Here is a 27,773-nt window from a genome sequence, read left to right on the forward strand (position 1 = left end):
TTGAAACACCGTGAGGCTTCTGCGTGTAGTCCCTGCCCCAAACTTAGCAAGCACAGGGGCCTCCACAGCCCAAGCGGCCCCAGAAAATGTTCCAGAGCCCAGCTTGGTACACTGTGAGATGCTGCTGGGGTTGGCCTGAGGTGGGGGCCACTTCTTCCTGCTCTACCCCAGTGGGTATGTCTGAGGTCAGGTATATGGGTTGAGATTCAGGTTTTGGTGAATGTGGGGCAGGCGTCCAGGTGTGTTTGTGTCCCCTGCTGCAACGCTGTGGCCAATGAAGATTCCAGCGGGATGGCCTGACCAGAGGGGCCGGCACTTTGGAGCCGTGGATGCAGCCAGGTACCCCGTGCAGGGCCTGGGAGGCTCTCCAGGCCACAGGCCTCAGAGTGTGTTGGGTCCCATGTTGTGTGTGGGTTCCATGCCCTCCACATGGCAGGAGAGGGCCCTCCCCGACCACACCTGCTCCCTCAGTCCTGCTTCTCCCCAGTAAGCCTGCACTCTGGGGTCTCCATAGGAAGAGCTGGGGAAGCTGGGGCCCTCCCAGGGGCCCTGATCGCCCCTGGGGGCTCTTGGCCTGGTTTCGTAAGATGGAGCACTGCAAAAGGCTATGCTCAGAAAGCAAATGCAGGGCAGGGTGGGCCTCGAGCTGGGGCTGGAGGGGTCTCCACCCTTGCTGGCCTGAGAGATGGCCCATATTTCTTACTTGTGACCGCCCTGCTCTTCTTGGCCGCCCCCCCAGGTGGCTGAACAGGGTGCTTTTGTTGTGGCGAGGGGCCAGGATGTGGCCTGGTGTGTGGCCTCAGCTCCCTGGGTTCAGACCTCAGAGGTAGCCTGTGTGCAGGAGGCAGAGCCCCAGCCCCTCCCAACCAGAGCCCCTCCACACCAGGGCCTCCCCCTTCACCTAGGACCAGGAGCCTGGGGCATACCCCAGGGTGGCGGAGAGGGTAGGAAGGTCTCCCATTGAATCTTGGCTTCAGGCTCTGCCCCGAGAAGTGTCTGCGGTGAGGGTGTGAGCCCCGGGCTGATGGCCTCTGACCCCGGCAACAGGTGGAACCCTGACGTCTAGTTCCAGCTTCCCCCGAGCTGGGCTGCAGAGCATCTGTTTTTCTGCTTTCCAGTTTTTTTTTCTTTTTTTTTCTTTTTTTTTTTTTTTTGAGACGGAGTCTCGCTCTGTTCTCGCTCTGTTGCCCAGGCTGGAGTGCAGTGCCATGATCTCAGCTCACTGCAGCCTCCGTCTCCCGGGTTCAAGCAGTTCTCCTGTCTCAGCCTCCCGAGTAGCTGGGATTACAGGCGTGCGCCACCATGCCCGGCTATTTTTTTGTATTTTTAGTAGAGACGGCGTTTTGCCATGTTGGCCAGGCTGGTCTTGAACTCCTGACCTCAAGTGATCCACCCACCTCGGCCTCCCAAAGTGCTGGGATTACAGGCGTGAGTCACCACGTCCTGCCTGCTCTTCCAGTTTCTTTCCCAAAGGTCACACTCAGTAGGGAGATGAAGGTGGAAACATCCTTGCCGTGGCTTTCTGGCCTCCGAGCAGGTTTTAGAGGAAGGGGCCACAGGCTTCCTAGTGCATCCTGGCTGTGGCCGGCCCCTTTCCTGGAGCCCTCCTGCCTACCCCACACCTCCCATCTGGCTCCACAGCTCCATCCTTACACAAGGGGAGAACATGGGCAGTCTCCATCCAGCAGCTGGGGGTTCTGGTGGCACTCCCTGTGCCCTTGCTGCTGCTGGGCTGTGGGTCTGCCCTGCACCCAGAAGCCCCACGGCCCATCCCCCACACCATGTCCAGCACCAGGGAGGTTGAGCAGACAAGACCTGGGCCGTGCCAGCCCTCTGTGCCTCAGTTTTCCCACTGGTTACACAGGATGGTTGCATTTTCCCTGCCTACCTCACAGAGCTGTTCTGAGGGTGCATGGAGGAGCACTCTGTCCCACCAAGGACAACTAGAAACCAAAGCCATCTGACAGCCAGTGCGGTAAGGGTGGGGGATGTGTGTGTGAGGTGTGCACACCCTCCCGAGACCTTAGCCCTGGACTGGCCTCACAGGATAGGAGGCAACCCCTTGTAGAGCTAGGGCTCAGCCCCATCAGTCTCAAAGGTTAAGCCACCAGTCACCACCGAGGCGCCCCTCAGACCTGGTGGCCACTGTCCACTATTACGTAGACAGACCCCACCCTCACCCAGGCCAGTTGTGGGCCAGTCCCGCCCTGCAATCTGGTCTGCTGCCTTCCTCTTCCATGTTGGTCCCCTTGGCCACTGTCTCTGGGCACGCAGGCCAGTGTTCTGGTTCAGTGCCTCGGCCAGAGCTGGTCAGGAGAGGGGCCTCTGGGTGAGAGCTGGGGGTCTCTCTGCAGGGTACTGGCAGCCTTGCCGCACTGTCCTCATTCCCAGATGGAAAGACCTGAGTGCCTCTCGCCTTCCTCCGGGAATGAATTCCTCATGAAAACGACCAGGCCACTTCTTCCGAGGGCCAGGCTGCCCGACCCACTCCTGTTCGAGCCGCCCCCTCCCCGAGACCTGTCCTGTCGTCCGCGGGTGTGCGGCCTGCAGGGGACTGAGAGCTGGGCTTGCTGGGCACCTCTGGAGTCTGACCCTGCCGGCCAAAGAAGCACCACTGTAGTTTCTGCAGACCCCCATGCAGTTCATTGTGCATTGTTTGGTTTCTAGGATGTATGTGTTGCTAGTTTTTCTTTTTTCTAATGAAACCCGGGATTAATGTAAATAGCTTTTTGGGGAACGGATTCTAATGTCCCGTATGTGACCGTGTGGACTATTTTAAGGTGCTGATGCAACACTAATAAACCTGGAGGGGCCGGCCCCGCCTGCAGTGTGATTCTCTCGGCCGTCCACCCCTTGGGGGCACGCGGCGGAGCAGCGCCTCCCTCCCGCCCGCGCGCCCTGTCCTGGGTCTGCCCCGCCCCGCCCCGCCCCAGTCCTGCGGCCACGCGCGCGCGGAGGTGGCCTTCGCGGCATCGCGCCGCGGGAAGGGCGCAGGGCCGAATGGGGCTCAGGCCGGCAAACCCCAAGTTAAGGTCTGTGCTTCGGGAGACCCCGGAGGCCGACGCCCGGAAGGGCCCGTGGGGCGGTAGCGGCCATAGACCCGGATATGCGCCGGGGACCCCCAGGCCGCGCCCATCCCCCACCCGCCGCAACGGAGCCCAGAACGCAGGCGCGGTGCAGACCGGAAGCGGAACCGGCGGGGGCGGGGGCTTGCCGTAGTGGAAGTTCCGGAGCAAGGCGCCGGCCTCTTGGCCTCCTCAAGCCGCAGTGTACCCCACCGGCCCCCCTGCGGCCCCTCCATCCGCGGCGAGTCTGTCCCTCCTTCTGTCTCCGGATGCCCACGTACCCCCCCACCTCCGACCGCCGTTCCCGTGTGCCCCGCCCCCCGCCGAACCCCAGAGTGCCCCCGGCCTCCAGCGTGTGTCCTCCTGAGCCTTCTTCCCCTGTCCCTCCGCGGACCCCGGCCGCGCAGACTCCTCCTCCCCACCGGAGAGGGCGGGCACGTAAGGGCTCCGGGCTGGGCCTGGGGTGAGGCCTGGGCCGTGTGGAGGGGAGGTCTCAGGGCCGTGGCAAGAGCTCTGGGCTCTTCCTTCGCCCCGGGCGTAGCAAGGCCGGGTCCTGAGAGCGTGTCCGCAGTGCTGGCTGAGGGTTGATGCCCCTGGAACCGTTTGAGAAGGCTGGCAGAGGCGTGGAGTGCGTGCAGGAGGCTGCCGAAGGCTTTCCAGGCTCCCGGGGCGGGGTCGGCAGGGGCAGAGGACAGTTTGGGAGGCTGGTGTGGAGAAGAGCTGCGGCGGGAGCTGGGGGATCCACTCCACCCAGAGGGATCAGTGATGCCTGACCATTGGCTGGAAGGTGACCCTAGCAGACCCTGATACTGCCACCATCTGTCCCCAGGTACTCAGGTATTGGTGGGCACATGGGTGGCCTTGGGGGCCCCGCCCCACCTCATCCTGCTCCTTCCCCCAGATCTCAGAGGTGTGGACAAGCAGCCTACTAGGGATAGAGATGGATAGCAGGAAACTGTCCCCCCAGGGGAAGAAGCTGGAGTCGCACCTCTCCCAAGAGCACAGGCGGTCCCCACTGGGCCTGACAGCAGCCTGGGGCCAGCCCGGTATGCAGAGCAGCGCTCAGCAGGGACTGCAGACTCAGGACTGGGTAAGTGGAAGGAAACCCTGGCCGAGGCCACCCTCCTGCCCCCAGTCCACCTGAGGCCGCTGTCTCTGGAAACTCCAGGCTGGTCATGATGGGCAGCCTCAGGGGAGGGCTGAGTGGGGACTGATGAGAAACAGATGGCTGGACTCAGGAGGCTCTCTTCCCTATGGCCTTGGACGAGCACCAAGGTGGACCTGCGCCCTTCTTGTCTCCAGAACCGTGGGCCACCGGCCTCTGCTGGGCTCTGTAGAGAGGTCTTCCAAGGCCAGGAAGGAGGCGAGGCAAGGCAACACACTTCCCTCAGCCCTCCCCAGAGTCCCCCACCCCAGGCTGAAGGTGGCAAGAAGCGGGAGGGAAAGCAAGGTCCCCAGGGGGGGTGGTGTCCTCCCAACCAGGTGGGGCAGCTGTCAGGAGAAGGATCTGTCACTGAAAGTTGACCAAAACAAAATGGTGGGAGAGGCTCTGCTGTGACTCCCCAAACTGGAAGCATCTCGTGGTCTCTCTACTGCGGGGCAGTGGCTGCAGGCTTGTGTCAGGCCCAGTAGTGAGAGTGGTGGGATATAGCTGTTCAGCCCTAGGCCGTTCTCTGAGGGCAGAGGAAGCCAGAGCCCCACTTGTGTGGTTCCACTTTTGGAAGGTTCAAAGCCAGGCTTAGAGATGACTCTAGGCTGTGGCAAGATGGGTGCAGGGGCTCCTGGGCACTGGCAATGCTTTGGCAGATGGCACTGGTCATGTGGCGAGTTCAGTGTGGGGAGCTCATTGAGCCATGCACACTGGTGTGTCTGCGTGTGTTCCCAGGGCTGCCCGTTGAGGCCCCTTTGTCCCCTCTCAGTCATGTCCTTCAGGCCCAAATGCCTTCAAAACCCCTATGACGCTGTCAAGTGCTGGGGAGTGGGGTGACCAAACCAGCAGATGCAGTGGCTTTTGGGAGGCGAACATCTCGTGACAGGCAATCCAGACTATAAATACACACAGGTCACCTGTCTAGTGAGTGCCGCTCAAGAGGAGGGCCAGGGGGTGTGAGGCTTCTGTCCTGCATAGGGCTGGGGACAGGGCACTATGTCTGAAGGGGTGGGGATGTGGATGCAAGAGGAGTGTGTATTGGACCCACATCCAGCAAGGACACAGGGACCCAGTGGCTCTTGGGCAGGGGCAGCCAGGCTGTATTTGTAGTTCCAAGAGATGGACTGGTGGCTATGGGTAATGGTTGAGAACAAGGCTGGGAGGCAGAAGAGTGGGCTGAAGGCCTCCAAGAGCAGGCGAGCAGTGGGAGAATGAGGTTGTTGGCCAAGGGTGGAAAGGGGCATGGGTGCATCTCTGCTGACTGGCAGGTTTTTAGTTTGGGGACAGGAAATCTTCCCTGAAAAATGTGGGTGCCCAGATGACTTTATAGGTGGTCATCCCAAACAAGAAATTAGTCATCCTCATTGATGAAGCTTCACCTGCCCAGAGCCACTTCTGATATGGAGCTGGTATCATCCAATACCAGTGCCAGAAGAGAGCAGAGGGAGAAAAGGAAAAAGAGAAAACGATGTGCCAGTCTACCTGTGGGCATAGATTGAAAAATCCTGAGTAAGTACTAGACCAAATCCAGGAGCACCTGAAATGCTGAGCTTCATAGCCATAAGGATGGGTCCTGCACACTTGTGCCTGCCAGGAGAGCAGGCATATGTCTTCACAGCTCTGTCCCAGTGCTTTAGGACAGTGTCTGGCACATAGTAGGTGCTCAATGAATGTATATGGAATAAATGAAGTTGTATGTAAATAAAAGAAGATTGTAACCCAAGGACAAAGGAATTTTGAAATCTGTAAATAAAGTTCAGTAACAACAGGTGGAAAATCACGTGATTATCTCAATAGATGTTGAAAAGTAATACTAATAAATTCCAGTATCTTTCCTTAAGAACAAAAGAAGTCACAGCCATAAAAAAGGATGAGTTCATGTCCTTTGTAGGGACATGGATGAAGCTGGAAACCATCATTCTCAGCAAACTATTCCAAGGACAAAAAACCAAATGCCGCATGTTGTCACTCATAGGTGGGAATTGAACAATGAGAACACTTGGACACAGGAAGGGGAACATCACACACTGGGGACTGTTGTGGGGTGGGGTGAGCGGGGAGGGACAGCATTAGGAGGTATACCTAATGCTAAATGACAGGTTAATGGGTGCAGCACACCAACATGGCACATGTATACATATGTAACTAACGTGCACATTGTGCACATGTACCCTAAAACGTAGAAGTATAATTAAAAAAAACCGAAGTATAGAAACCTGTAGGTTCTGGATGAGGTGGGAAGAGATGGCTGTCTCTGTAGCCTGACGGAGGGGAGCTCTCAAGAGCTTGCAGTGGCCACCAATGGAAGTATTTCAGATGCAAGCAGATGGATACATGGTACCGCTATGACGTTAAAAAAAATCGCCAGGTGCTGTGGCTCACGCGTGTAATCCCAACAATTCGAGAGGCCGAGGCAGGTGGATCACCTGACGTCGAGAGTTGGAGACCATCCTGGCCAACATGATGAAACCCCGTCTCTACTAAAAATACAAAAATTAGCTGGGCATGGTGGTGGGTGCCTGTAATCCCACCTACTTGGGAGGCTGAGGCAGGAGAATTGCTGGAATCCGGGAGTTGGAGGTTGCAGTGAGCTGAGATTCCGCCACCGCACTCCAGCCTGGGCGACAGAGGGAGACTCTGTCTCAAAAAAGCAAATAAACAGTATTTTGGAAATCGAAGCCTGTATAGTAAATCAAGAAAATGAGATGTGTAAATATCTAAAAAGATGAAAATCACTATTTGCAGCTAATATGTTGCCTACTTGGAAAATCCAATTTAAGAAACATGAGTACAAATAAAAGAGGGAGTTTGGATATGTGATCACCATTCACAACTTTTCAACACAGTAAAAATAACCAGAAAATGGAATGGAAACAAAGGATACTATTCAGTTTAGCAACAGGAACCATGAAGTTCTTAGAAATAAACCTGTTATTGGCCAGGTGCGGTGGCTCATGCCTGTAATCCCAGCACTTTGGGAGGCTGAGGTGGGCAGATCACAAGGTCAGGAGATTGAGACCATACTGGCTAACACGGTGAAACCCCGTCTCCACTAAAAATACAAAAAAATTAGCCAGGCATGATGGTGGGTGCTTGTAGTCCCAGCTACTCAGGAGGCTGAGGCAGGAGAATGGCATGAACCCGGGAGGCGGAGCTTGCAGTGAGACGAGATCGTGCTACTGCACTCCAGCCTGGGTGACAGAGCAAGACTCTGTCTCAAAAAAAAAAAAAAAAAGAAATCTGTTGTTCAATTCCTTTATGAAGAACACTTTAAAGTGTTACCGAATAGCACGTAGAGCTCCTCATGGAGATGTTTATCATATTGGATGGGCAGATTTCATATGTGTGTTTCTGAGACAGGGTCTTGCTCTGTCACCAGGCTGGAGTACAGTGGCATGATCACAGTGTTACTGGAAAAGGGGTCTCCATCTGGACCCCAAGAGAGGGTTTTTGGATCTCATGCAGGAAGGAATTTGAAGCGAGCTGCGGAGTGCAGTGAGAAGAGATCATGTACTGAAAGCCGCTCCACTGCAGAGCAGGGTATCCTCAACAAGCAAGCAGAGGAACAGACCTACTGTGTTTTAAGTTATTCTTATATCGAGGTCTTATCTATGTAAAGACCAAGCTGTGCCTACGTGTGGGTGGGCTGACAGCATAACAATGTATTATTCTATTGATTAAAAGAAAACTTCGACATTTTAGTGTGCAAGTACATTAAAGCATAACTATAATTATCTTGAAAGCATATATTATTGTGGGTATTAGAACATCTGAACTTCCTTTTCTACGAGTTTGTCCTTGTAGGCATTACCAAGCTGCTTCCTTAGCTGGAAACATCTTAGGACCATGGTTGTGACCTGCAAGGAATGTGCTCTATTAGTCTCAAGGTGGAGTTGAACATAAAATGATGTTATCCTGGCTCTCGTAGACTCCTGCTTCTGTAATAACAGCTCACTACAGCCTGGACCTCCTGGACTCAAGCTATCCTCCCACTTCAGCCTCCCAAGTAGCTGGGACCGCAGTGCCGTGTCACCACGCCTAGCTAATTTTTAAAAAATTTTTGTAGAGATGGGGTCTTACTATGCTGCCTGGTTTGGTCTTGAACTGGGCTCATGTGATCCTCCAGCTTTGGGGTCGCGAAGTGTTAGGATTATAGGCATGAGCCATTGCGCCCAGCCAGATTTAACGTTTTAAACATGCCAAGCTTCCCAAAAACAATGAAGTGTTTTTTTAAAAAACACACTTCATGAATCTTGAAAACTTCATTTTAAATGTACATAGTGATTCTGGAAATGTATTACTAGTTTACTTTTTAAAAAAAATTAGAGACAGGGTCTCACTATGTTACCTAGGCTGGTCTCTAACTCCTGGCCTTCCTAAGAGCTGGGATCACAGGCATGAGCCACCATACCCAGCTTTTGGCAATGTATTAGTTATCCATTGCTGCATGACAAGTTTCCCCAGAGCTTAGCAACTTAAAACAGTAAGTATTTTTATCTTAGTTTCTATAGGTCAGAAATTTGGGAGCTGCTTAGCTGGTGGCTTTGGTTTGAGATCTCTCGGGAGCTTATAGTTGAGATAGCAGTCAACACTTCAGTCATCTCAAAGCTTGAGAAAGGCTGGAGACTGCTTCCACAGCAGCTCACTCACATGACTGGCGAGTCCATGATAGGGGCTGGCAGGAGGCTCAGCTCCCTACCACATGGATCTCCCCACAGGACAGCTTCAGTATCCTCAGTATGGTGGCTGGCTTCCCCCAGAGTGAGTGTTTGGAGAGAGAGTGAGCTGAAAGCTGCAATGACTTCCATGACTTAACCTTGGAAGTCACACTCCCCTATTCCTACAGTATCCATTTTGGATACACTGGTCATCCTATTTAGTGTGAGAGGGGACGACACAAAGGCATGAATACCAGGAGGTGAGAATCATTGGATGCCATCTTGGAGGATAGCTCTCACAAGCAGTCATTTAGTCTATACGCTTTAAGAAATTATGTATTGAGAAGCATAATAGTGAAACTGTAGAATGCCAGCGACAAAAACCTCAGAAGTAATTCGAGTGGGAAGACAGAACCTTCAAAGCAGCCACGGGAGCGCGTCACAGGAGAGCAGTAGCCTGCCGGTGCTCAGGGGAAGCCATGCTCCACCTGGAATAGCAGGCCCAGCAAAAATGGATTATACAAAGGGCTAAATAAATAAAGTTTTTAAATGATAAAAAAGAGAATTTGCCCCCAGCACACTCTCACCTCTGTTCTGAAGAAATGATCTCAAAGCATCATGAATGTGATGAAAGGTCTGAAATGGATAAAGCATAAGAGAAAGTAGGAAGTGTGTAAGGAAACTGAAAGTCACTGGATGTCACTCATGCATAGAAAAGCAAGGATACAATCAATATATGTACCTGCAATGGCATAAATGTCAAGATGGTGCTTGTGAGTGGAACTAAAGTGTTCTAAGTTCCTCTGAGAAGAGGATGGGGGTGGGCCATGGTGGCTCACACCTGTAATCCCAGCACTTTGGGAGGCCTAGGTGGGAGGATTGCTTGAGCCCAACCTGCCAAGATGGCAAAACGCCATCTCTACAAAAAAATACAAAAAGCCAGGCATGGTGGCATGTACCTATAGTGTCAGCTACTTGGGAGGCTGAGGCAGGAGGATCACTTGTGTCTGTGAGGCAGAAACTGCAGTGAGCTGAGATTGCACCACCACACTCCAGCCTGGGCGACAGAGCCAGACCTTGACTCAAAAAAAAAAAAAAAAAAAAAAAAAATCAAGTTGCTTGTCAACTTCGGACTTAGATGAGTTTGCCTGCCCTCACAGATTACAGCAGAAGAACAGAAAGAGATACGATGGCAGATAGAATCGCCGGTATGTCATTTAATTCAGTCAGTGAAAATGGGCTAAGTGTTCCAGTCTTTTAGACAGACATTGTCAGAGTGTGTTGAAAACAGCCAGATTCAGCGGTAGGGTTGTGAGCGTGTGCAGGGGTAAGCACGGGAATATTCCAGCTGCAGGGTGAAGATGGACACCAAATGGCCGTGTGTCAGTTCACATTGCATTTTTCTGTCAAACAGCAGACTTACCTCCAATTTGGGAATGTGGTTGTGTGGGCGCCTGTTGCATGCAGCCGCGAGTGTGAGTCTCATAGACCTATTCCTGAGTGAAAGAGGCAAAAAGGTGACAAAATTATTCATGCCATGTGGCTTTGTTCAGAGTTCAACAGCATGCAGAAGTAAACAAGATATTGCTAATATTTATTAAAGTATAATTTAAAAAAATAAAGATGTTTTAAAATGTTTACTTGGAAAAGGAACCGTGCAACAATTTTGGAAAATAAGAACAAGGCCTGGCTTGTCCGCACCAGCTCCAGCAACTAAAACTGTGTGGCCCTGTGGCAGAAGGTGGCAAAGACACCACTGCCTGGACAAGTAGCCCGGAAACCGACCTGTGCATAAATGTGGGGATTTAATTTATGATGAGCATGGCATTTCAGAGCAGTGAGAAACAGACCTTTCAATAAGTGGTATTGGGGTGATTGGCTGTATAGTTAGAAGATGGTAGAGTGCAGCTCCGTCTCTCAAAAAAATGCACACACAAAAAACATTAAACCCAAACCATGTAAGCACTGAAGCACTGAGAGAGTATATGTGAGAATATTTAGGATCTGGAAGTGATAAGTGCCTTTTGTAGGCCAAACACAAAATCCTTGAAGGAAAAGCCTGACAAATCTAACTGCAGAGTTTTTAAACATTTCTGCGCAATCAAAGACACAAAAATGTTAAACGACAGTCTGGAAGAAAATACTTGTAATATTTATAACATTCAAATGTTTACCAACCAGAATCTATGAAGAGATGCTTGAAAGCAATGAGGAAACTATTTTTAAAACTGGATAGAAAAGTGGGCCAGGCACAGTGGTTCACTGCTGTAATCCCAGCACTTCAGGAGGCCAAGGCAGGAGGATCACTTAAGGCCAGGAGTTCAAGACCAGTCTGGACAGCACAGTGAGACCCTATCTCTGCAAAAAATAAAAATTAGCCAGGGTGGTGTGCCACTGTAGGCTCCCAGCTGCTTGGGAGGCAGAACAAGACCCTGTATCTTTAAAAAAAAAAAAAAAAAATGAATTAAGTCTACGTACTTGCAGTTCCTAAAAAAAAAAAAAGGAACTAAATGAAGTGAAACAGTGAAAAAGTTGGCAAAAATTATAAAGGTAGATGGATCTATGTGGAATTGGTGAGGATGTAAGGAAAGAGTAAGTCTGTTTTATTGGTTTTTCAAAGAGCCCATTGTGATCATTATTCACTGTTTTTTAATGTTAATTTAGTCATTAATCTTTCCTAATTTCATCTTTAAGCTTTCAGACCATTTCTTTTGCTGTTCTTTTTGTATCTTTTCAAATAATTTGCACGGTCATGGTTTGGGGACCTTTTTCTAAAGATGTATTTAAAGCTCTAGCTTCTCGGAGCATAGCTTTGACCACACCTCACATTTTGGTGTGTCCTGATTTCATTGTTCGTTTCTCAGCCACCACGTCTGGCTAATTTCTTAAATTTTTTTTTTTTTTTTTTTTTGAGACAGTCTCACTCTGTCACCCAGGCTGGAGTGCAGTGGCGTGATCTTGGCTCACTGCAGCCTCCACCTCCTGGGTTCAAGCAATTCTCCTGTCTCAGCCTCCTGAGTAGCTGGGATTACAGGCGCACACCACCATGCCTGGCTAATTTTTTGTATTTTAGTAGGCATGGGGTTTCATCATGTTGCTCAGGCTGGTCTCGAACTCCTGAGCTCAGGCCATTCACCCACCTTGGCCTCCCAAAGTGCTAGGATTACAGGCGTGAGCCACCATGCCCAGCCAATTTCTTAAATTTTTTTAGAGATGGGATATCACTTTGTTGTCTAGGCTAGAGTGCAGTGTGCGGCACCATTACGGCTCACTGCAGCCTTGAACTCTTAGCCTCAAGTGATCCTCCCATCTCAGCCTCCCGAATAGCTGGGACTGTAGGTACACGTCACCATGCCCAGCTATTTATTTTTTGTAGAGATGAGGTCTCCCTATGTTGCCCAGGCTGGTCTCGAACTTCTCTGCTGAGGTCAAGCCATCCTGCCTAGGCCTCCCAAAGTGTCGGGATTACAGACGAGAGCCACTGCACTCTGCCATTGTTTCTTTCTAAATAAATGGGTATTTCAGTCTTGATTTTCTTTTTCATTCAGGACTTAATTAGAAGGGTGTTTTGGGATGTCCGTATCAAAAGGAGTATTTTGTTATCCTTTTGCTATTAATTTCTAATTGTGTCACTTTGTAGTTGCAGAACCCTGTGTTATAGGGGTCTGTCTGCATGGGGGTCCATCTGTGTTATGGGGGTCTGTCTGCATTGGGGTCCATCTGTGTTACGGGGGTCTGTCTGCATTGGGGTCTGTCTGTGTTATGGGGCTCTATCTGCATTGGGGTCTATTTTGTTTGTGGCCAATTCATGTGCATGTTGCGTGTGTTTGGGAAGAACATGGATTCTCTGTGAGTTAAAGAGTTCTGTGCATGTTCTCCTGTGTCTGTTGGATTACTCATTACTTAAATCTTAATTTTTAAAAATTTTAAATTACTTTTGTTAAAACATATATATTTAGAACAGCAGTCCCCAAAGCCACTCTCAGCCCTTGCAGACATCCCACCGCATGCTGAGAAGTGCACTTTTGCCGGTGTGCTGCCTCCTTTTTCTTCTTTTTTTTTTTTTTTTTTTTTTTTTGAGACGGAGTCTCACTCTATCACCAGGCTGGAGTGCAGTGGTGTGATCTTGGCTCACTGCAACCTCCGCCTCCGGGGTTCAAGTGATTCCCCTGCCTCAGCCTCCCAAGTAGCTGGGACTACAGGCACCGGCCACCACACCCAGCTAATTTTTGTGGTTTGCTTGTTTTTTGTTTTTGAGACAGAGTCTCGCTCCATCACCCAGACTGGAGTGCAATGGCGTGATCTTGGCTCACTGCAACCTCTGCCTCCCAGATTCAAGCGATTCTCCTGCCTCAGCCTCCCAAGTAGTTGGGATTACAGGTGCACGCCACCATGCTGGGCTAATTTTTGTATTTTTAGTAGAAACGGGGTTTCGCCATGCTGACCAGGCTGGTCTCAAACTCCTGACCTCAGGTGATCTGCCCGCCTCAGCCTCCCAAAATGCTGGGATTACAGGCGTGAGCCACCGTGCCTGGCCGCACTGCCTCCTTTTCATTCCTCTGTCTTGCATCTGTCCATGCCCCACCGCAGAGACGAAGGGTGTAGCGCCCCTTCCCCATTCTCCCACCAGCATTCTGTCTGCTCAGCAGAAACCTAGTTCCACTGTTAGCTTTACAGTGACCATGTGGCATCGGGACCGTGGGGTGGCTGTGTTTCCTTTGTGCTGTTTTCCCTGGAGGAAATCATTGTGTGTCCCCCTCCTCCCCCTCCTCCCCCTCCACCTCCTCCTGCTCCTCCTCCTCCCTCTTCTATGAACTGATTATTCTTTCCTAAACCTTCCAACAAATCTAGGACTCTCCTCTCACAGACCCCTATACATTGGGTTGTCCGGAGCTGCGTTTTCTCCTTGGCAGTGGCCTTCCTGGAGCCCTGGACTGCCAGCAACCAGCCCAGCTGGCAGGGCCACTGAGCAGCCTTCCCCACTCCCTCTCCCTTCCACACTCCCCAACAATCCACCTGCCTCCTGTCTACAGGACCCCTTGTTTCCTGGGCCCCAGCTTGTTCTCCTTGGTTAATCCTTTGTTTTGGTGGAATACATCTAGCAGCTTCCTCCAAAAGGGTTCAGAAGATGTGAAAGTTTTTGAGACTCTAAAGATGTGCAATATCTTTATTCTGCCTGTACTGCCTGTATGCTTGAATGACACCTTGGTTGGGTGAGATACGAGGTGGGAAATAATTTTCTTTCAGGATTTTAAGGCTTTGTCCATTACCTTCTAGCTTGCAGCACTGCTGTGTGGTGGTACCCTAGACTATTAAGACTTCTTCTTTTTTTTTTTTTTTTTTTGAGACAGAGTCTTGCACTGTCGCCCAGGCTGGAGTGCAGTGGTGCAATCCTAGCTCACTGCGGCCTTGAACTCCTGGGGAGTTCAAGGGGATCGAGCAATCCTCCCTCCTCAGCCTCCTGAAGTGCTTGGATTATAGCTACTGTGCCCAGCCAGAATTTTCTTACATTTTCTGTTTCTTTCTCCCTTCCTTTCTTTCTTTCATTCATTCTTTCTTTCGTTCTGTCTTTTTCTCTCTCTCTTTCTCCTTCCTTCCTTCTTTTTCTTTCTCTTTCTTTTTCTTTCTTTTTTTTTTTTTTTCAGAGTCTTACTCTGTCACCCAGGCTGGAGTGCAGTGACAAAATCACAGTTCATTGCAGCCTCAACCTCCTGGGCTCAAGCAATCTCTGCCTCAGCCTCCCCAACAGCGAGGACTACAGGCATGTACCACTGAACTTGGCTAATTTTTTAATTTTTCTTTTGTAGAGATGGGGTCTCACAGGCTGGTTTAGAATTCCTGGCTTCAAGCGATCCTCCTGCCTTGGGCTCCCAAACTGCTGGGATTACAGATGTGAACCATGGCGCCTAGCCTCCTTACCTTTTTTGTTTGTTTGTTTGAGACGGAGTTTTGCTCTTGTTGCCCAGGCTGAAGTATAATGGCGTGATCTCGGCTCAGTGCAACCTCCACCTCCCGGATTGAAGCGATTCTCCTGCCTCAGCCTGTTGAGTAGCTGGGATTACACGCATGTGCCACCACACCGGGCTAATTTTGTATTTTTAGTAGAGACAGGGTTTTTTCCATGTTGGTCAGGCTGGTCTCGAACTCCTGATCTCAGGTGATCCACCAGCCTCAGCCTCCCAAAGTGCTGAGATTACAGGCATGAGCCGCTGCACCCAGCCATCCTTTTTACTTTTTAGGGCTTAATAATATTCCATTTTCTGGATCTGCCACATTTTCTTTATCCATTCATCCATTGTGGAAACCTGGATTCCTTCCACATTTTCGCTGTTGTGAATAATGACGACCACTGCTGTGAACATTCCCTGTCGGAGTGCGCACATCTGTTTGTCTTCCTGCCTTCAGCTCTTTTGGGTATATACCCCAAAGCGGAATTGCTGGATCCCATGGCAATTCTGATTTTAATGTTTTGAGGAATGAGAATTCACTTCGAGTTTGCATGAATTCCACTCTTAGCATGGCACTGCCTTCTCTCCCCTCTGCCCTTCCCCCTGGCGAGGGAGGTGGAGGACGGTGAACTTCAGGCTGAGCAGAGTTCCCCCTGGTGAGGGAGGTGGAGGACGGTGAACTTCAGGCTGAGCAGAGTTCCCCCTGGTGAGGGAGGTGGAGGACGGTGAACTTCAGGCTGAGCAGAGTTCCCCCTGGTGAGGGAGGTGGAGGACGGTGAACTTCAGGCTGAGCAGAGTTCCCCCTGGTGAGGGAGGTGGAGGACGGTGAACTTCAGGCTGAGCAGAGTTCCCCCTGGTGAGGGAGGTGGAGGACGGTGAACTTCAGGCTGAGCAGAGTTCCCCCTGGTGAGGGAGGTGGAGGACGGTGAACTTCAGGCTGAGCAGAGTCTGGAGGAAGCGTCTCCTGCAGCCCACGTGGGAAGTTCCTTCTTGGGGGATAGAGGTCCTCCTGGGGACCCCATCTGCTTCTGGCCTTTCCCTGTGGCCCTGCCACAGCTTCTCCAGCTGGTGGTCCCTAGCTTCCAGTCTCCTGTACCCTGCCAGGGGCCCTCCTCCACTGGCGCTGGTCTTTTGTCTGTGGATTCATGATCTTTATTTTCTCCCTAACTCTCTTTATGATCATTTCCGAGGGGCCTGGGGAGAAGGGCAGGCTGGAGCTGGCCTTAGTCCTGCCTTTCCTGAGGCACACAACAGTGTTCGAGCCCCGGGCGTCCTCCTGCCGGTCAAGCCGGGGGCCGGCCGTGAGGACTAAGCAGTCCAGAGGCAGCCCTGCTGTACATGAAGCGGGGCAGGTACTGGATTGGGCAGTGTCCCGGCACAGATTACTGTGCAAAGCCACAGAGGGCCACACTGCCTGAGGCCCCGCGCCGGGAGCTGGCGCTGGAGCAGCAGGAGGCTGAGCAGACGGCGCTTTAGAAAGCGCCCCCTGGCCGCTGAGGGGCGAGCTCTGAGGGTCGGCGGGTGCTGGGTAGGAGCGGCGAAGGGGAGCTGGCGCCGAGGCCCTCGCCGACCCGCTGCTCTGTCCCCGCAGGTGTGCGAGCCGCCGGAGCGCAGGCGCCCGGGCCGCCACTGGAGCGTCAGCATCGACGAGCGCCGGCGGCGGGCCATGCTGGGCGGCCGGGAGAGGCCGGGCGCCGCCGGGGCCCCGCTACACTGCAGGGTGCGCGGGGGCGGGTCCTCCCAGCCCGGTCCCCGCCCCTCCCCGCCCCGCCCCTCCACCTCGCCTCCCTCGACTCAGTCCCACTGGGCCCTTTACCCTGGCGCTCCCGGGACCCGCCCTTGTCCCCTTCCCGCCCCTCGAGGCTCCCTGACCACCCTCGCCCGCAGGACATCGTGCAGATGGTAGCCCAGCTGGTGTCGGAGGACGTGGACAAGGACGTGCTCTTTCCCCACCCGCTGAGGTCCACCGAGTCCACCAACGCCTTCCAGGCCTTCCTGGCGCGGAGTGCGCCTTTCTGGCATAATGCGACTTTCGAGGCCTCGAGGTCACCCCCTTCCTAAGAGCCCGACTCAGCCCATTGTCTTCCAGTGCCTTTCCTTGGGGGCCCAGGGTGGGGGCAGCCTCTGCGCCTTCTTTGTGCCCCACCAGGGGGTCACCACCCACCCATGATAGGAAAACAGGCCAGGCAGGACCTGGCTCCGGACAGCCTGCAACTCCTGAGGACTTGGAGACCGGGCTAGGGGCTATGGGAGGCCATCTAGGGGAGGGGAACACTGCCCCGGGTGAGTCTGAGAGGGCCCTGGCAAGGCCTGGGTAGCAGGAACTTGCCCTCGGGGCTGCTGGGAGGAGGCCTCGGGGTACCTGGGCCTGCCTGAGGTGCACTGGTGTCCTGGGAGGCCCCAGTGGCAGGCGCTGCCTGGAGATTCAGCTCATTTGCTGGCCTGCTCCGGGGAACTGGGTACCTGCCTGCACTAGGCTGTGAGATGGGCCAGGCAGAGTTCTCCAGGGGGCGGGGTCTCACATTGGGTCCTGCCTCTGAAGACCCAGAAGGGCACACGGGACCCCAGGGGTGCTGTGGTGGGGAGCCGCAAGCCCAGGGACCCAATGCGGTGCCCAGCACAGAGGGAGGCTGTCTGGAGGCAGAGATGCCTCCTGGCCTCTGGACAGCGATGCTGGTGGTGGACGAGATCCAAGAGGGTAGCCTGCGCAGGGGGTCTGAGCAACTGTGAGGAGCTGGCTGCAGCAGGGGCCTGTGGGCCATGGTCCACTGGGTGACTGCCTCGTTTCCAGGCTGCAGGGCTCTCGGAAGGGTGCTGAGCCGGGGTAACATGTCCCAGCTGCATTTTGGGGACACTAAGTTGCAGGGGGGCTGGATTGGGAGGCGGGGCTGGAGGGCTGTGAGCATGCGTTCCCAGCCCGGGGTGGGTGGGGGTGGGGAAAAGGCCCTGGACTCCGTGACTGACTGTTAGGGTCCTGACTGGGTTTCTGTGGAGGTGGCTAGGTGAACGAGGCTTTGGTGGTGATCACTCCTGGGCCCCGGGTGAGGGCAGGAGCTGGATCTGTGCGGTGGCCTGGACCACCAGGCACACTGCATGCTGGCTGTGCTGCCCGCCTGGCCTCTACCCCTCCCCTTCCCGCTGCTGAGAAGCCACCTGACTGCACTGCCAGCCATCTGCTGCCCTGACACTGGATCCCTGGCCCGAGTTGAATCCTCTGCACCTGCCTGTCTCCCCTTCTTACTGTAAGACTCAGTGAAGTTCTCTCCTCCTTCAGGAAGCCTTCCAAGATTACACAGCCAGGTGCCCCCTTTCTCTCCCAAGTCCTCTGAATGTCTTTGGTGCACCCTAGGGATCCTCTGCATTTCTCAGGAGCCCTAGGGTAGGTGGATGGAGGGCAGATCTTCCAGGGGCTAGGGCAGGTGTCCTTAAGGGTGTGGGGAGTTTTGGGCAGGGCACTGGGGCCATCATGACCCACCTCCTCTGAGGCCCCTGATGATGATGTGGGGAATGGGATCCTATGGGCCCAGCTCCATGCCAGGCAGGCATCCCCAGGTGTAAACAGGGCAGAGTGGAGCTGACAGGTGAGCAGTTGCCATGGGGGTGACGAGCTGGGCAGTCCTCTGTTGCTGAGTGGTTTTAAAGGACCACTCGTTGTTCTGGCACTTGGGGGCTGGCTGGGCTCATCCCACCAGCTCTCCTGCTCTGGTTGTTATGACTGTGACTTGGGGGTTGGCTGGGCTCATCCTGCCAGCTCTCCTGCCCTTGTTTGAGTGTCTCCTGAGGCTGCAGTCAGAGTGTGGTGGTCCAGGACGCTGGTGATGCTGGGATGGTTGCCCTCTCTGCTCCATGAGGTCTCCCTACAGAGCACCTCCCCCATGATGGCAGCAGAGACAAAACCCTGGCCTGCTTCAGGCTGAGGCCCAGAGCCAGTCTCCTGGTGGGTAAGGTGGCCACAGGGCCAGCTGGCAGCAGGGTATTGGCACTGAGAGGCACAGGCCTCTCCAACAGAGGTGGTGCCGGGACGGGGCAGTGCCTGGAGACCGCTTAGGTTGTCACAACTGGGATTTGTGTACTAGTTTTCTGTAGCTGCCATAAAAATTGCCACAAATTCAGTAGGTTTGGTTTGTTTTTCTTTTTTTTTTTTTTTTTTTTTTTTTGGTGGTTGGGGCGGAGGCGGGGTGGGCTTGCTATGTTGCCCAGGCTGGTCTTGAACTATTGTACTCAAGTGATCCCCCGATTTTGGCCTCCTGGGTAGCTGGGACTGCAGGTGCATCCCACCACACCCGGCCCTTTTTTTTGTTTTGTTTTTTAAGTTTTTGTAGAGAAACAGTCTTGGTATGTTGCTCAGGCTGGTCTTGAACTCCTTGACTCAAGCAATCCTCTTGCCTCGGCCTCCTGAGTAGCTGGGGCTACAGGAGTGTTCCACTGGTGCCTGGCTTAGAGTGTTTTAAAACAACACAAATGTATTAGCTAAGTTTTGTAGAAGTTCAAAATGGGTATCTTTGGGCTCAGAATGAGGGGTTGGCAGAGTTCTGTTCCTTCTGGAGGCGCCAGGGGAGACTCTGTTTCCCTTTTTCTAGCCTCAAGAAGCCGCCTGCATTCCTTGGGTGGTAGTTGTGGCCTCCTTCGGAGCGGCCGAGCCCTTCTCTGCCCTGCCCTTCTCTGCCCACCTTTCCACTGCCTCCCTCCTGCACCCTGAAACACCCTTGTGGCGACGCTGGGCCCACCCGGAAGATCCAGGGTCGCCTGCCTGCTTTCGGGTGAACTGGTTAGCGCCCTTCCTAACATGCCACTTAACCCAGCCTGCTCCGAGGTTCTGGGGATTTGTACACAAGTATCTGTGGGAGGGGCATTCTGCCTTACACAGGGGCTGCCGGCACCCGGTGGGTAGAGGCGGAGGTGCTGTGCTGCTCAGGATCCCGCAATGCATGGGCAGCCCCAAACCACGAGGGCCCGGCAGGAAACCCGGGGGCAGAGGAGGGTGCGTGCGGCGGGAGGGCATGTGAAGCCCACCTTGCAAGGGGAGTGTCGCTCTTCGCGGGACGGCAGAGGGAGGGTCTCTGAGGCGCGTGGAATCAAGGGGGCAGAAGAAGCAGTCTCGGGAGTGGGAAGGATCCTGGGAGGGGAGTGGGAAGGAGCCTGGGAGGGGCGTGGGAAGGAGCCTGGGAGGGGCGTGGGAAGGAGCCTGGGAGGGGCGTGGGAAGGAGCCTGGGAGGGGCGTGGGAAGGAGCCTGGGAGGGGCGTGGGAAGGAGCCTGGGAGGGGCGTGGGAAGGAGCCTGGGAGGGGAGTGGGAAGGAGCCTGGGAGGGGAGTGGGAAGGAGCCTGGGAGGGGAGTGGGAAGGAGCCTGGGAGGGGAGTGGGAAGGAGCCTGGGAGGGGAGTGGGAAGGAGCCTGGGAGGGGAGTGGGAAGGAGCCTGGGAGGGGAGTGGGAAGGAGCCTGGGAGGGGAGTGGGAAGGAGCCTGGGAGGGGAGTGGGAAGGAGCCTGGGAGGGGCGTGGGAAGGAGCCTGGGAGGGGCGTGGGAAGGAGCCTGGGAGGGGCGTGGGAAGGAGCCTGGGAGGGGCGTGGGAAGGAGCCTGGGAGGGGCGTGGGAAGGAGCCTGGGAGGGGAGTGGGAAGGAGCCTGGGAGGGGAGTGGGAAGGAGCCTGGGAGGGGAGTGGGAAGGAGCCTGGGAGGGGAGTGGGAAGGAGCCTGGGAGGGGAGTGGGAAGGAGCCTGGGAGGGGAGTGGGAAGGAGCCTGGGAGGGGAGTGGGGATCCCCCGAAGTCTCGCAGCACAGTGTGGTGCTTAGGCCGTCGCCCCGGCCGCCACTGCGCCTCCCCACCCGCAGGCCGCCGCAGCGCCACGGGCGGCCGCGCGAGGTAGCGTTTGGGGGCTCCTGGGGACGCGGTCTCCGGCGCGCAGGTCCGCCCAGGGTTGGCCGCGTGGTCCCCCGGGCTTCCCACGCCCGATTCGAATTGTGACTCCGGCTGGCTCCGGACCGAGCCGAGGACGCTCCGGTACCACAGCAGGAGCCGCGCGGGCGGGGGCGCGGGGCGCCTGGGAGATGTAGTTCGCGGCCTTCCTTGGCGCACCAGACAATGCCCGACGCGGGCCCGCTGGAGAAACGCCTTCCTTGGCTTTGCAGAAACACCGCTTGCTATTAATACAGCAACGAATACAGCTTTAAAAACGCGCCCAGTGTCCTCCCTGGAATAACAGCTGAAGGTTATACCAGATATTTCTAAATGTATATGGGGAGATAAAAGGATGTAATGGAAATACAGAAATACGTGTCGAGCTGCTACTTATACACTTTTAAATATTTAAAGAAAAAAATTGCTAAAAGCAGATGAATGCTTCTTCACCTCAAGTTTAAAAGTCTCCTTACGATGGCCGGGCGCCGTGGCTCAGGCCTGTAATCCCGGCACTTTGGGAAGCCAAGGCAGGCAGATCGCTTGAGCTCAGGAGTTGGAGAACAGCCTGGGCAACATGGCGAAGCTCCATCCATACTGAAGATACAAAAATTAGCCGGGTGTGGTGGTGCACTCCTGTAGTCCCAGCTACTTGGGAGGCTGAGGTGGGAGGATCGCTTGAGCCCAGGAAGTCGAGGCTGCAGTGAGCCGAGATAGCCCCACTGCACTTGAGCCTGGGTGACAGAGTGAGACCCTGTCTCCAAAAAAAAAAGAGTCTTCTACGATTATTTTTAGAAATTACAAAAACATCAAGAGATGGGTGTGTTTGGTTTTCAGCAGCACAGCACGGTTCGGCTGAGGCGGCACAGGCTGACTTCTGACTGTGAATGGTGAGGAACTGGCACTGACATTTCCGTATCCCCTGGCAGGGCATTTCTTACAGGAAGATCAAAGCTCACCGCCAGTATTTGACCCACTGAAAGTCTTTGTTTTGATTTACATCTTTACTGGCTGGACTTAAGATCAGTTTTTGTTGTTGTTTTTAGACAGGGTCTTGCTCTGCCACCCAGACTGGAGTGCAGAGGTGCTATCTCGGCTCACTGCGAACTCTGCCTCTCAGGCCTAAGCTATCCTCCTGCCTCAGCCTCTCAAGTAGCAGGGACTACAGGCATGCACCACCACGCCCCGCTAATTTTTATATTTTTTAGTAGAGATGGGTTTTCACTGTGTTGCCCAGGCTGGTCTCGAACTCCTGGGTTCAAGTGACCTGCCCAAAGTGCTGGAATTTCAGAGCCAGAGCCCTGGTTTTATACACTTTATTATGTTCCCCTCCCTGCTAGATTGCAAACCCTCTGAGGGCAAAGGAGCTGTTTCCTTACCCTCCAAGGCCTAGAGTGGCTTGTAGCTTGAAGTAGGTGTTTAACAAATAATAAATGAGTAAATTATTGTGTTAATCACTTTGTCTTGCTCTGAAATTATCTCAAGCCTTTCATCTCCAAGTAACTTAATATTCTGCCCTTTGCTGTTTTTGACTTAATCCAGCCACGGTGTGATTTTGGTGCTTCTGGTTTGCTTGGCTCTTAACTCTTCCTCCCATCCTGCTATTTTGTCGTCAAGCATTTGAATTCCTGATTGTTGAATTCATGCTGCTGTGAAGCTCTGAAAGCAGTCCTGTGGAGTCCTCTTCTGTTTCTTTGGTTGTGTTTTCTTATTTATTTATTTATTTATTTATTATATTTGTTTCTTTGAGACGGAGTCTCACTGTGCCGCCCCCAGGCTGGAGTGCAGTGGTGTGGTCTCGGCTCCCGGGTTCATGCAGTTCTCCTGCCTCAGCCTCCTGCGTAGCTGGGACTACAGGCACGCGCCACCACACCCAGCTAATTTTTTTGTATTTTTAGTAGAGATGAGGTTTCACTATGTTGACCAGGCTGGTCTCGAACTCCTGACCTCAAGTGATCCTCCTGCCTTGGCCTCCCAAAGTGCTGGGATTACAGGCGTGAGCCACCACGCTCAGCCCAGTTGTGTTTTCTTCCATACTGGGTTTCTCACAAGCCCCTCACACCCTCGCTGACTTGTTTTTCTGTTGTTGAATGACATGGATGTGGTCATGTGCCACCTCTCAGCAATGCTCCCACCTCAGCCTCCGGGGATATGCCACTACTTCTGTCCTGACATGAAAGCTCTTTCCTGAATGTCTATTCGCTCTGCTTCTAAGTGGATGGAGTGGATGGATTTTTTTTTTTTTTTTTTTTTTTGGAGACGGAGTCTCGCTCTGTCGCCCAGGCTGGAATGCAGTGGCACGATCTCGGCTCACTGCAAGCTCCACCTCCTGGGTTCACGCCATTCTCCTGCCTCAGCCTTCGGAGTAGCTGGGACTACAGGCGCCCGCCACCATGCCCAGCTAATTTTTTCTATTTTTTAGTAGAGACGGGGTTTCACCGTGTTAGCCAGGATGGGCTCAATCTCCTGCTTGTGATCCTCCTGCCTCAGCCTCCCAAAGTGCTGGGATTACAGGCGTGAGCCACTGCACCCAGCTGGATTCTTCTTAATTCTTTGTTTTTATTGTTTGACTCACCTGAGGTCTTTGGACTTTGCCTCTGAGCTGGCTTAAGGGCAATCCACCTTTTTCACTGGTCTGGAGTGGGGAGGCAGAGTAGGGGTCGGCTGGAGGAGCGGGGCTCTGTGCTGTCTTTTGAGAGTTTACTAAACGTCACTCTGCATGGTGAGGGGTGTATCCTCTCCACTGGGGAGGCCTGGCTTGAAGTTCAGATTGCCTCCCTGGGACACCAGACCCTGTGCCGTGCTCCCTCAGAAGGACAGCCTTGACTGTCTCCACTCCAGCAGTCAGTTCTCTCCACCCCCACAGGGAGAAGGAGCAAAGGCTGGTGTCTTCAGGAGGCTCCTCTCCCAGCTGGGGCCAGGGGACAGTGTGCATGTCACCATCAGGATGTGTCCCAGTGGCGTGGCTGGGTTCTCAGGGTGAAGCTCATCCGTTTCTGGGATGGCAGCGGAAGCAGGCACTACACACGCAGCTTCGGGGGGCTCTCCCCGTGCCTCCTAGCTGCCTGGCACTTTCTGGTGTTTCTGGCTAACTTTCTGGCCATGCCAGGAGTTGGTGGAAGGAGATCTCAGGCCGCAGCTTTGCTTTCCTGCTGAGGAGACAGAGATAGGCTGCGGCTGTAGGACAAGGGAGGCCAGCAGCCCCACCTTCCTTCTGGAGAGACGCTGCCTGTCTGTCATTGCCCCTCTCCTGCACCTGGCCACTGGCTGGCTGCTCTTCCCTCCCAATCACCAGCAAGCCAGCTCCTGTTCCCTGCAGCCCAGCCCGTAGGACGTGTCCTGGGACCCATAGCCCTCTCTCCCCAGAGACAGCACCGCCCTGCAGCTCTGGTTCCTGGCGCTGTGCTAACCCTGGTGGGGCTTTCCTTTCTGGTCTGCTCTGCAGCCATGACATTGTGGCCACCGCTCTCCTTGGGACCCCCACCTGGCTTTCCTCCCAGCACACGCTGTTTCCTGCCCACCTGGATGGTGTCCTGTGTGCTGGATTCCCCATGCTCTGTCCCCGGCATCCTGACCATGTCTGTCCCACCTGCCTAGATCTTGCACCGTGGCCACGGGGCTCCCTCCTGATAGCCCTGAACGCTCCGCTCCATGTCCTACAGGGAGGGATGTCCCAGGTAGATGTCAGCTCCCTCCAGCCACTGATCTCCAGCATCTGAGCACGCAGGGCAGAGACCCACGGTGCTGCTCAGATCAGCAGCCTGGAACCCTGAGACAGCTCCTTTTCCTCACCTCCCCCAACACGGATGTTGCGCCTGTCTCCAAGCCACTCTGGGACCATCTGTTTCTCCCCATCTGGGAAGCCCCCTTCCCACCTCATGCTCTTCCTGGCTGGGGCGTCTGGGTCACTGGACTCTCCTCTCCTTAGACCTGTGCACAAACACCCGCAGGAAGGCATCCTGACAGGTGGTGGGGAGAGAAGGTAGCTGCCTCACTGCGGAAAGAGCACGGCCTATCCTGGACTCCAGCCCTGTTGGGGCTGGCGGGGTCAGCAGGCGCTGGGTTCCAGCCTCAGGTGGGGTCTTTGGAGGTGGCCTCTGGGCACAGGCAGCTCCTCTGTGGCCTTCTCACCAGGTCACAGTTCAGGGAGGCTTTGCCGGCTACGGAGCCTGCCCACACCAAGGCGCGCACGGCCACCTGTCCAGAGATGCCACGCGGGCTGTGCGGCGAAGGCCAAGGACACGCGCTGCCTGGTGTCGGGGGCAAAGGTTAGGCCTGGAAGGGAGGTGTGGGGTGAGGACCCCGAGGCCAGGGCTGGGCCGCTGTGCTTCAGGGCCCTTGGGGGGCTCAGGGAGGAATGCTGGAGGACCCCAGCATCAGGAGGAACCCCTGGAGAGCTACGGCAGGACTCACCTGTGGGGCACAGGGAGGGATCACCCGGGAAATAACCCTTGTGGAGGATCTCCCCTCTACCCCAGGGCACTAGGGGAGGATCTACCAGGGGGTTCTGGTGGAAGGGCCCACCCGGGAAGCGGCGCGCGGGGAGGACTCGGGGGCGCCGAGAGGAACTGCCCGGGAAGGGGCGCTCGGGCCGCGGGCGGCGCGGGGTCGGTAACGGCCCGCGCGGTGGGCGGCGGCGCCCGAGGCCCCTCCCCGCCGCCCGCGGCCGCTCCTCCTCTTCCTCTCCCGCCCGCGCCGCGGCCCTCCCGTCCCTGCGCGGCCTCGGCGGCCTCGGCGGCGGCGGCGGCGGCGGCGGCAGCAGCGCGGCCCCTTTAAACGCCTGCGGCGCCCCCCGCCCCCGCCATCGCGCCTCCATTTTCCCGGCCGCCCGCGCCGAGCGCCGCGCCCGCCCCGGGCCCCTCCGCCGCCGCCGGCCCGGACATGGCCGCCAACATGTACAGGGTCGGAGGTAAGGCCGCACCGCCTTTATGCCCGGCCCCGACCCGCCCGCAGCCCCCACCCGCCGCCGCTGCCGCCTCCCCCGCCCCTCTGTCCAGCAGGCCCCGCGCCCCCCGCCCGCCCTCGCGGCCCCCGGCTGCTTCCCGAACCGCCCCCCGCCGTGCTCACCCCAACCCAAAATGGCCCCGCGGGTCGGCCCCATCGGGGGCGGGCGGGGCGCGGCGGCCCGGGGGTGGGGGGCGGCCCACCTGTTGGGGCCGAGGGGGCGGCCGCGGGGGTGGCGGGGGGGCGCGGGAGGCTGGGGACATCCGGGGGTCCGGGGCCGGGAGCCCCCAGCGGGAGCACGTGGCCTTGGGAGGCGCCGGCTGCCGGTCTGGGCTCAGGAGTTTTGGGGCTGTGGGGTCTCCCCCGGCCCGGGGCCCTGTCCTGGGACTCCGGTGCATCCCCTCTGGGGATGGGGAGCCCCGGTGAGGGGCCACGTTCCTCCCTAGAGCCCTCTTGCAGCCTGGCCCCGGGGCTTCCCCCAGCAGGGATCCCTCAGGGGGTCTTCAGCAGGGAGCGAGCATCCCGAGCACGCCTCTAAGTGCCCCCAAACTTTTCCCTGCCTCCCGCTCACCTCAGCTCATTCGGGAGGCGCTTTGCAAGGGTTGGGGAGAGGCCGGAGGGCCTCCTGGGCAGGGGCCGGGGGCTTCCTCCGTGGGCCCAGCCTCCTGTTGCTCGGGCCCCGCGGGCCTGCAGCTTTGAGCCTTGCCCTCCTTCGTGTACCTGGGACTCCGTGGGGTCTTTCACAGGAAGGTGGGGGGTCGTGCGCATTCCATCATTCCATCAGCGCCTCCCTCCCCGGGACTCTGAGACCCCCTCCCTGCCGGTGACCCTCTCGGTCAGGTGCTCATTGCCTCTCCCACCTGCAGCCTGCGCTGCTGGAGGGAGCTGGGGTCACTCCCGCTCTGGCCTGATCCCCATGCCCCTGACTCCGAGTGCTCAGAACACTCTGTGTCTCTCGAGCGTGGCTTCTGCTGCCTTGGACGCCGTGTGGTCTCGCCGGCCAGTCCTGTGACCTTGGGGACGGTGGGAGCCCCCTACACCCCCTCTGTGAGATGGGCGGTCAGTCCGCATCAGCAGCTCTGGGCCTCCCCTGTCCTCTCAGAGGGGCGGTGGGCCTGTACCCCATCAAGCGGCAGCCCCCTCCCACAGCCTCATACAGCTTTGCCAGGTCCCTGTGTGGACCCAGGTGGGCTGAGCCCACCCCACGCTCAGGGAGCAGCCTGGGTGCGGGGTCCCTCGAGGGAGGGGCCTGTTCCTTCCTGTTCTTTCTCCCCACCTGGAGACCCCCCTTCCAGCCTGACATGAGGGCCCAGTTTCTCACCCTGGCAGAGAGGATGCCTACTGCCTGGGCTGCAGCCGGGCCCGCTGCGCATGGTTTTGGGATTGGTCCCAAGAAAAGCTCTCCCTGCCCCCACCCAGGTTGGGGGTGGGGAGTGGTGGCAGCTTTGGGCTCTAGGGCTGGGGACACCCCGACCCCAACTCATGCCTTCCCAGTGGCTGCATTGCTCGGCCTTCAGGCCTGCCTGCCTGTGATCTTGGCGCCAGCCTGGCTGCCCCCCGCACCAGACCTTCCCGTGCCTCGGTTTCCCCATGGTGTGGGTGAGGACCTCGTCTCTCAGCCATCCTTTTGTGCCCTGTGGCAGCTGTGCTGTGGCTGATGAAAGCCAGGACCCTGCCTTGTCCCATCCCGGAGGTGCAGCTCCCCTGGGCCCCGCACAGGCTTGGGAGGAGCCCTTCGTGGGGCTGCGCCGCCCTCCCGGAACCCTCTGTCGCCCTGTGCCCGCAGGCCCGTCCCAGGGCCTCACTGACCCACGCACTCCAGTGCTGTGAGGGTGGGTGGCCTGGACTCCTAGGCTGTGGCGGAGGGGCCCACCATGCCTGGCAGAGATGCTGCTGGTCTCTTTTCCTGTGATGAGGAGCATGGGAGGTTGGGTGCTGTCTGCTGGCAGCACAGCCACGCGTGGGATCCAGACTGCTTCTGCGTGTGCAGTCCGTGGTCACTGTGGCCGGGTGTGCTCGGGGCTGTCAGGCCCCCCACATGCCCGCCCCGAGGACGTCCTCTCCCTGCAGGTGAGACTGTAGGCCTCCCCCTCTCTACTCTGACGGTCCCTGTAG

The 27,773-nt window shown here is 55.9% G+C and overlaps 2 protein-coding genes, 2 long non-coding RNA genes and 1 pseudogene across 11 annotated transcripts in view; 4 read left to right on the plus strand and 1 right to left on the minus strand.

Moving 5' to 3' along the window:
- Positions 1-21: 21 nt before the first annotated feature.
- On the plus strand, positions 22-7,067 carry LOC134738175 (uncharacterized; annotated as a pseudogene).
- On the plus strand, positions 4,006-19,953 carry TEX22 (testis expressed 22). Of its 3 annotated transcripts, XR_010123798.1 has the most exons (5): positions 4,006-4,155; positions 16,413-16,541; positions 16,709-17,645; positions 18,096-18,200; positions 19,402-19,953. XR_010123798.1 is itself a non-coding variant. In XM_054449195.2 (3 exons), the coding sequence occupies exons 1-3, from the start codon at positions 4,006-4,008 to the stop codon at positions 16,880-16,882; spliced, it is 453 nt and encodes a 150-aa protein (XP_054305170.1). In that variant the 3' UTR covers positions 16,883-19,006. The 3 variants fall into 3 exon arrangements, 1 of the variants encoding a protein (XP_054305170.1); XR_008493742.2 differs by lacking the exon at positions 19,402-19,953 and having other exon boundaries at positions 18,096-19,006; XM_054449195.2 differs by lacking the exon at positions 19,402-19,953 and having other exon boundaries at positions 16,709-19,006.
- A 603-nt stretch (positions 19,954-20,556) lies between these two features.
- LOC134738178 (uncharacterized) lies at positions 20,557-22,168 on the plus strand. The gene is made up of 2 exons (XR_010123802.1): positions 20,557-21,604; positions 21,761-22,168. It is a non-coding gene; the product is annotated as an uncharacterized LOC134738178 (long non-coding RNA).
- On the minus strand, positions 22,015-25,300 carry LOC134738177 (uncharacterized). 2 transcript variants are annotated; one of them, XR_010123801.1, is made up of 2 exons: positions 24,590-25,300; positions 22,015-23,863 (listed from the first exon to the last, which is right to left on the minus strand). It is a non-coding gene; the product is annotated as an uncharacterized LOC134738177 (long non-coding RNA). The 2 variants fall into 2 exon arrangements; XR_010123800.1 differs by lacking the exon at positions 24,590-25,300 and adding an exon at positions 24,236-24,390.
- Positions 25,301-25,387: 87 nt separating this feature from the next.
- MTA1 (metastasis associated 1) overlaps positions 25,388-27,773 on the plus strand; it is a 51,330-nt gene continuing 48,944 nt past the window's right edge. For 3 of the 5 annotated variants that reach the window (XM_054449199.2, XM_054449200.2, XM_054449202.2), the window contains exon 1: positions 25,389-25,623. In XM_054449199.2, coding sequence (XP_054305174.1) covers positions 25,596-25,623 — 28 coding nt within the window. In that variant the 5' untranslated portion in view covers positions 25,389-25,595. Of the gene's footprint in view, positions 25,624-27,773 lie in introns of all 5 variants that reach the window. The other 2 variants (XM_054449198.2, XM_054449201.2) reach the window with 2 other exon arrangements.

This window comes from Pongo pygmaeus, chromosome 15, assembly GCF_028885625.2.
Source record: "Pongo pygmaeus isolate AG05252 chromosome 15, NHGRI_mPonPyg2-v2.0_pri, whole genome shotgun sequence".
Lineage (NCBI taxonomy): Eukaryota > Metazoa > Chordata > Mammalia > Primates > Hominidae > Pongo > Pongo pygmaeus.

What these genes read in the sequence shown, in the direction of transcription:
- TEX22 (XM_054449195.2), top strand. Translation starts at nt 4,006, where the DNA reads ATGGATAGCAGGAAACTGTCCCCCCAGGGGAAGAAGCTGGAGTCGCAC. An exon ending in GACTGCAGACTCAGGACTGG is followed by an intron (nt 4,156 to 16,412) that starts GTAAGTGGAAGG and finishes CTGTCCCCGCAG; the next exon opens with GTGTGCGAGCCGCCGGAGCG. An exon ending in GGGCCCCGCTACACTGCAGG is followed by an intron (nt 16,542 to 16,708) that starts GTGCGCGGGGGC and finishes CCTCGCCCGCAG; the next exon opens with GACATCGTGCAGATGGTAGC.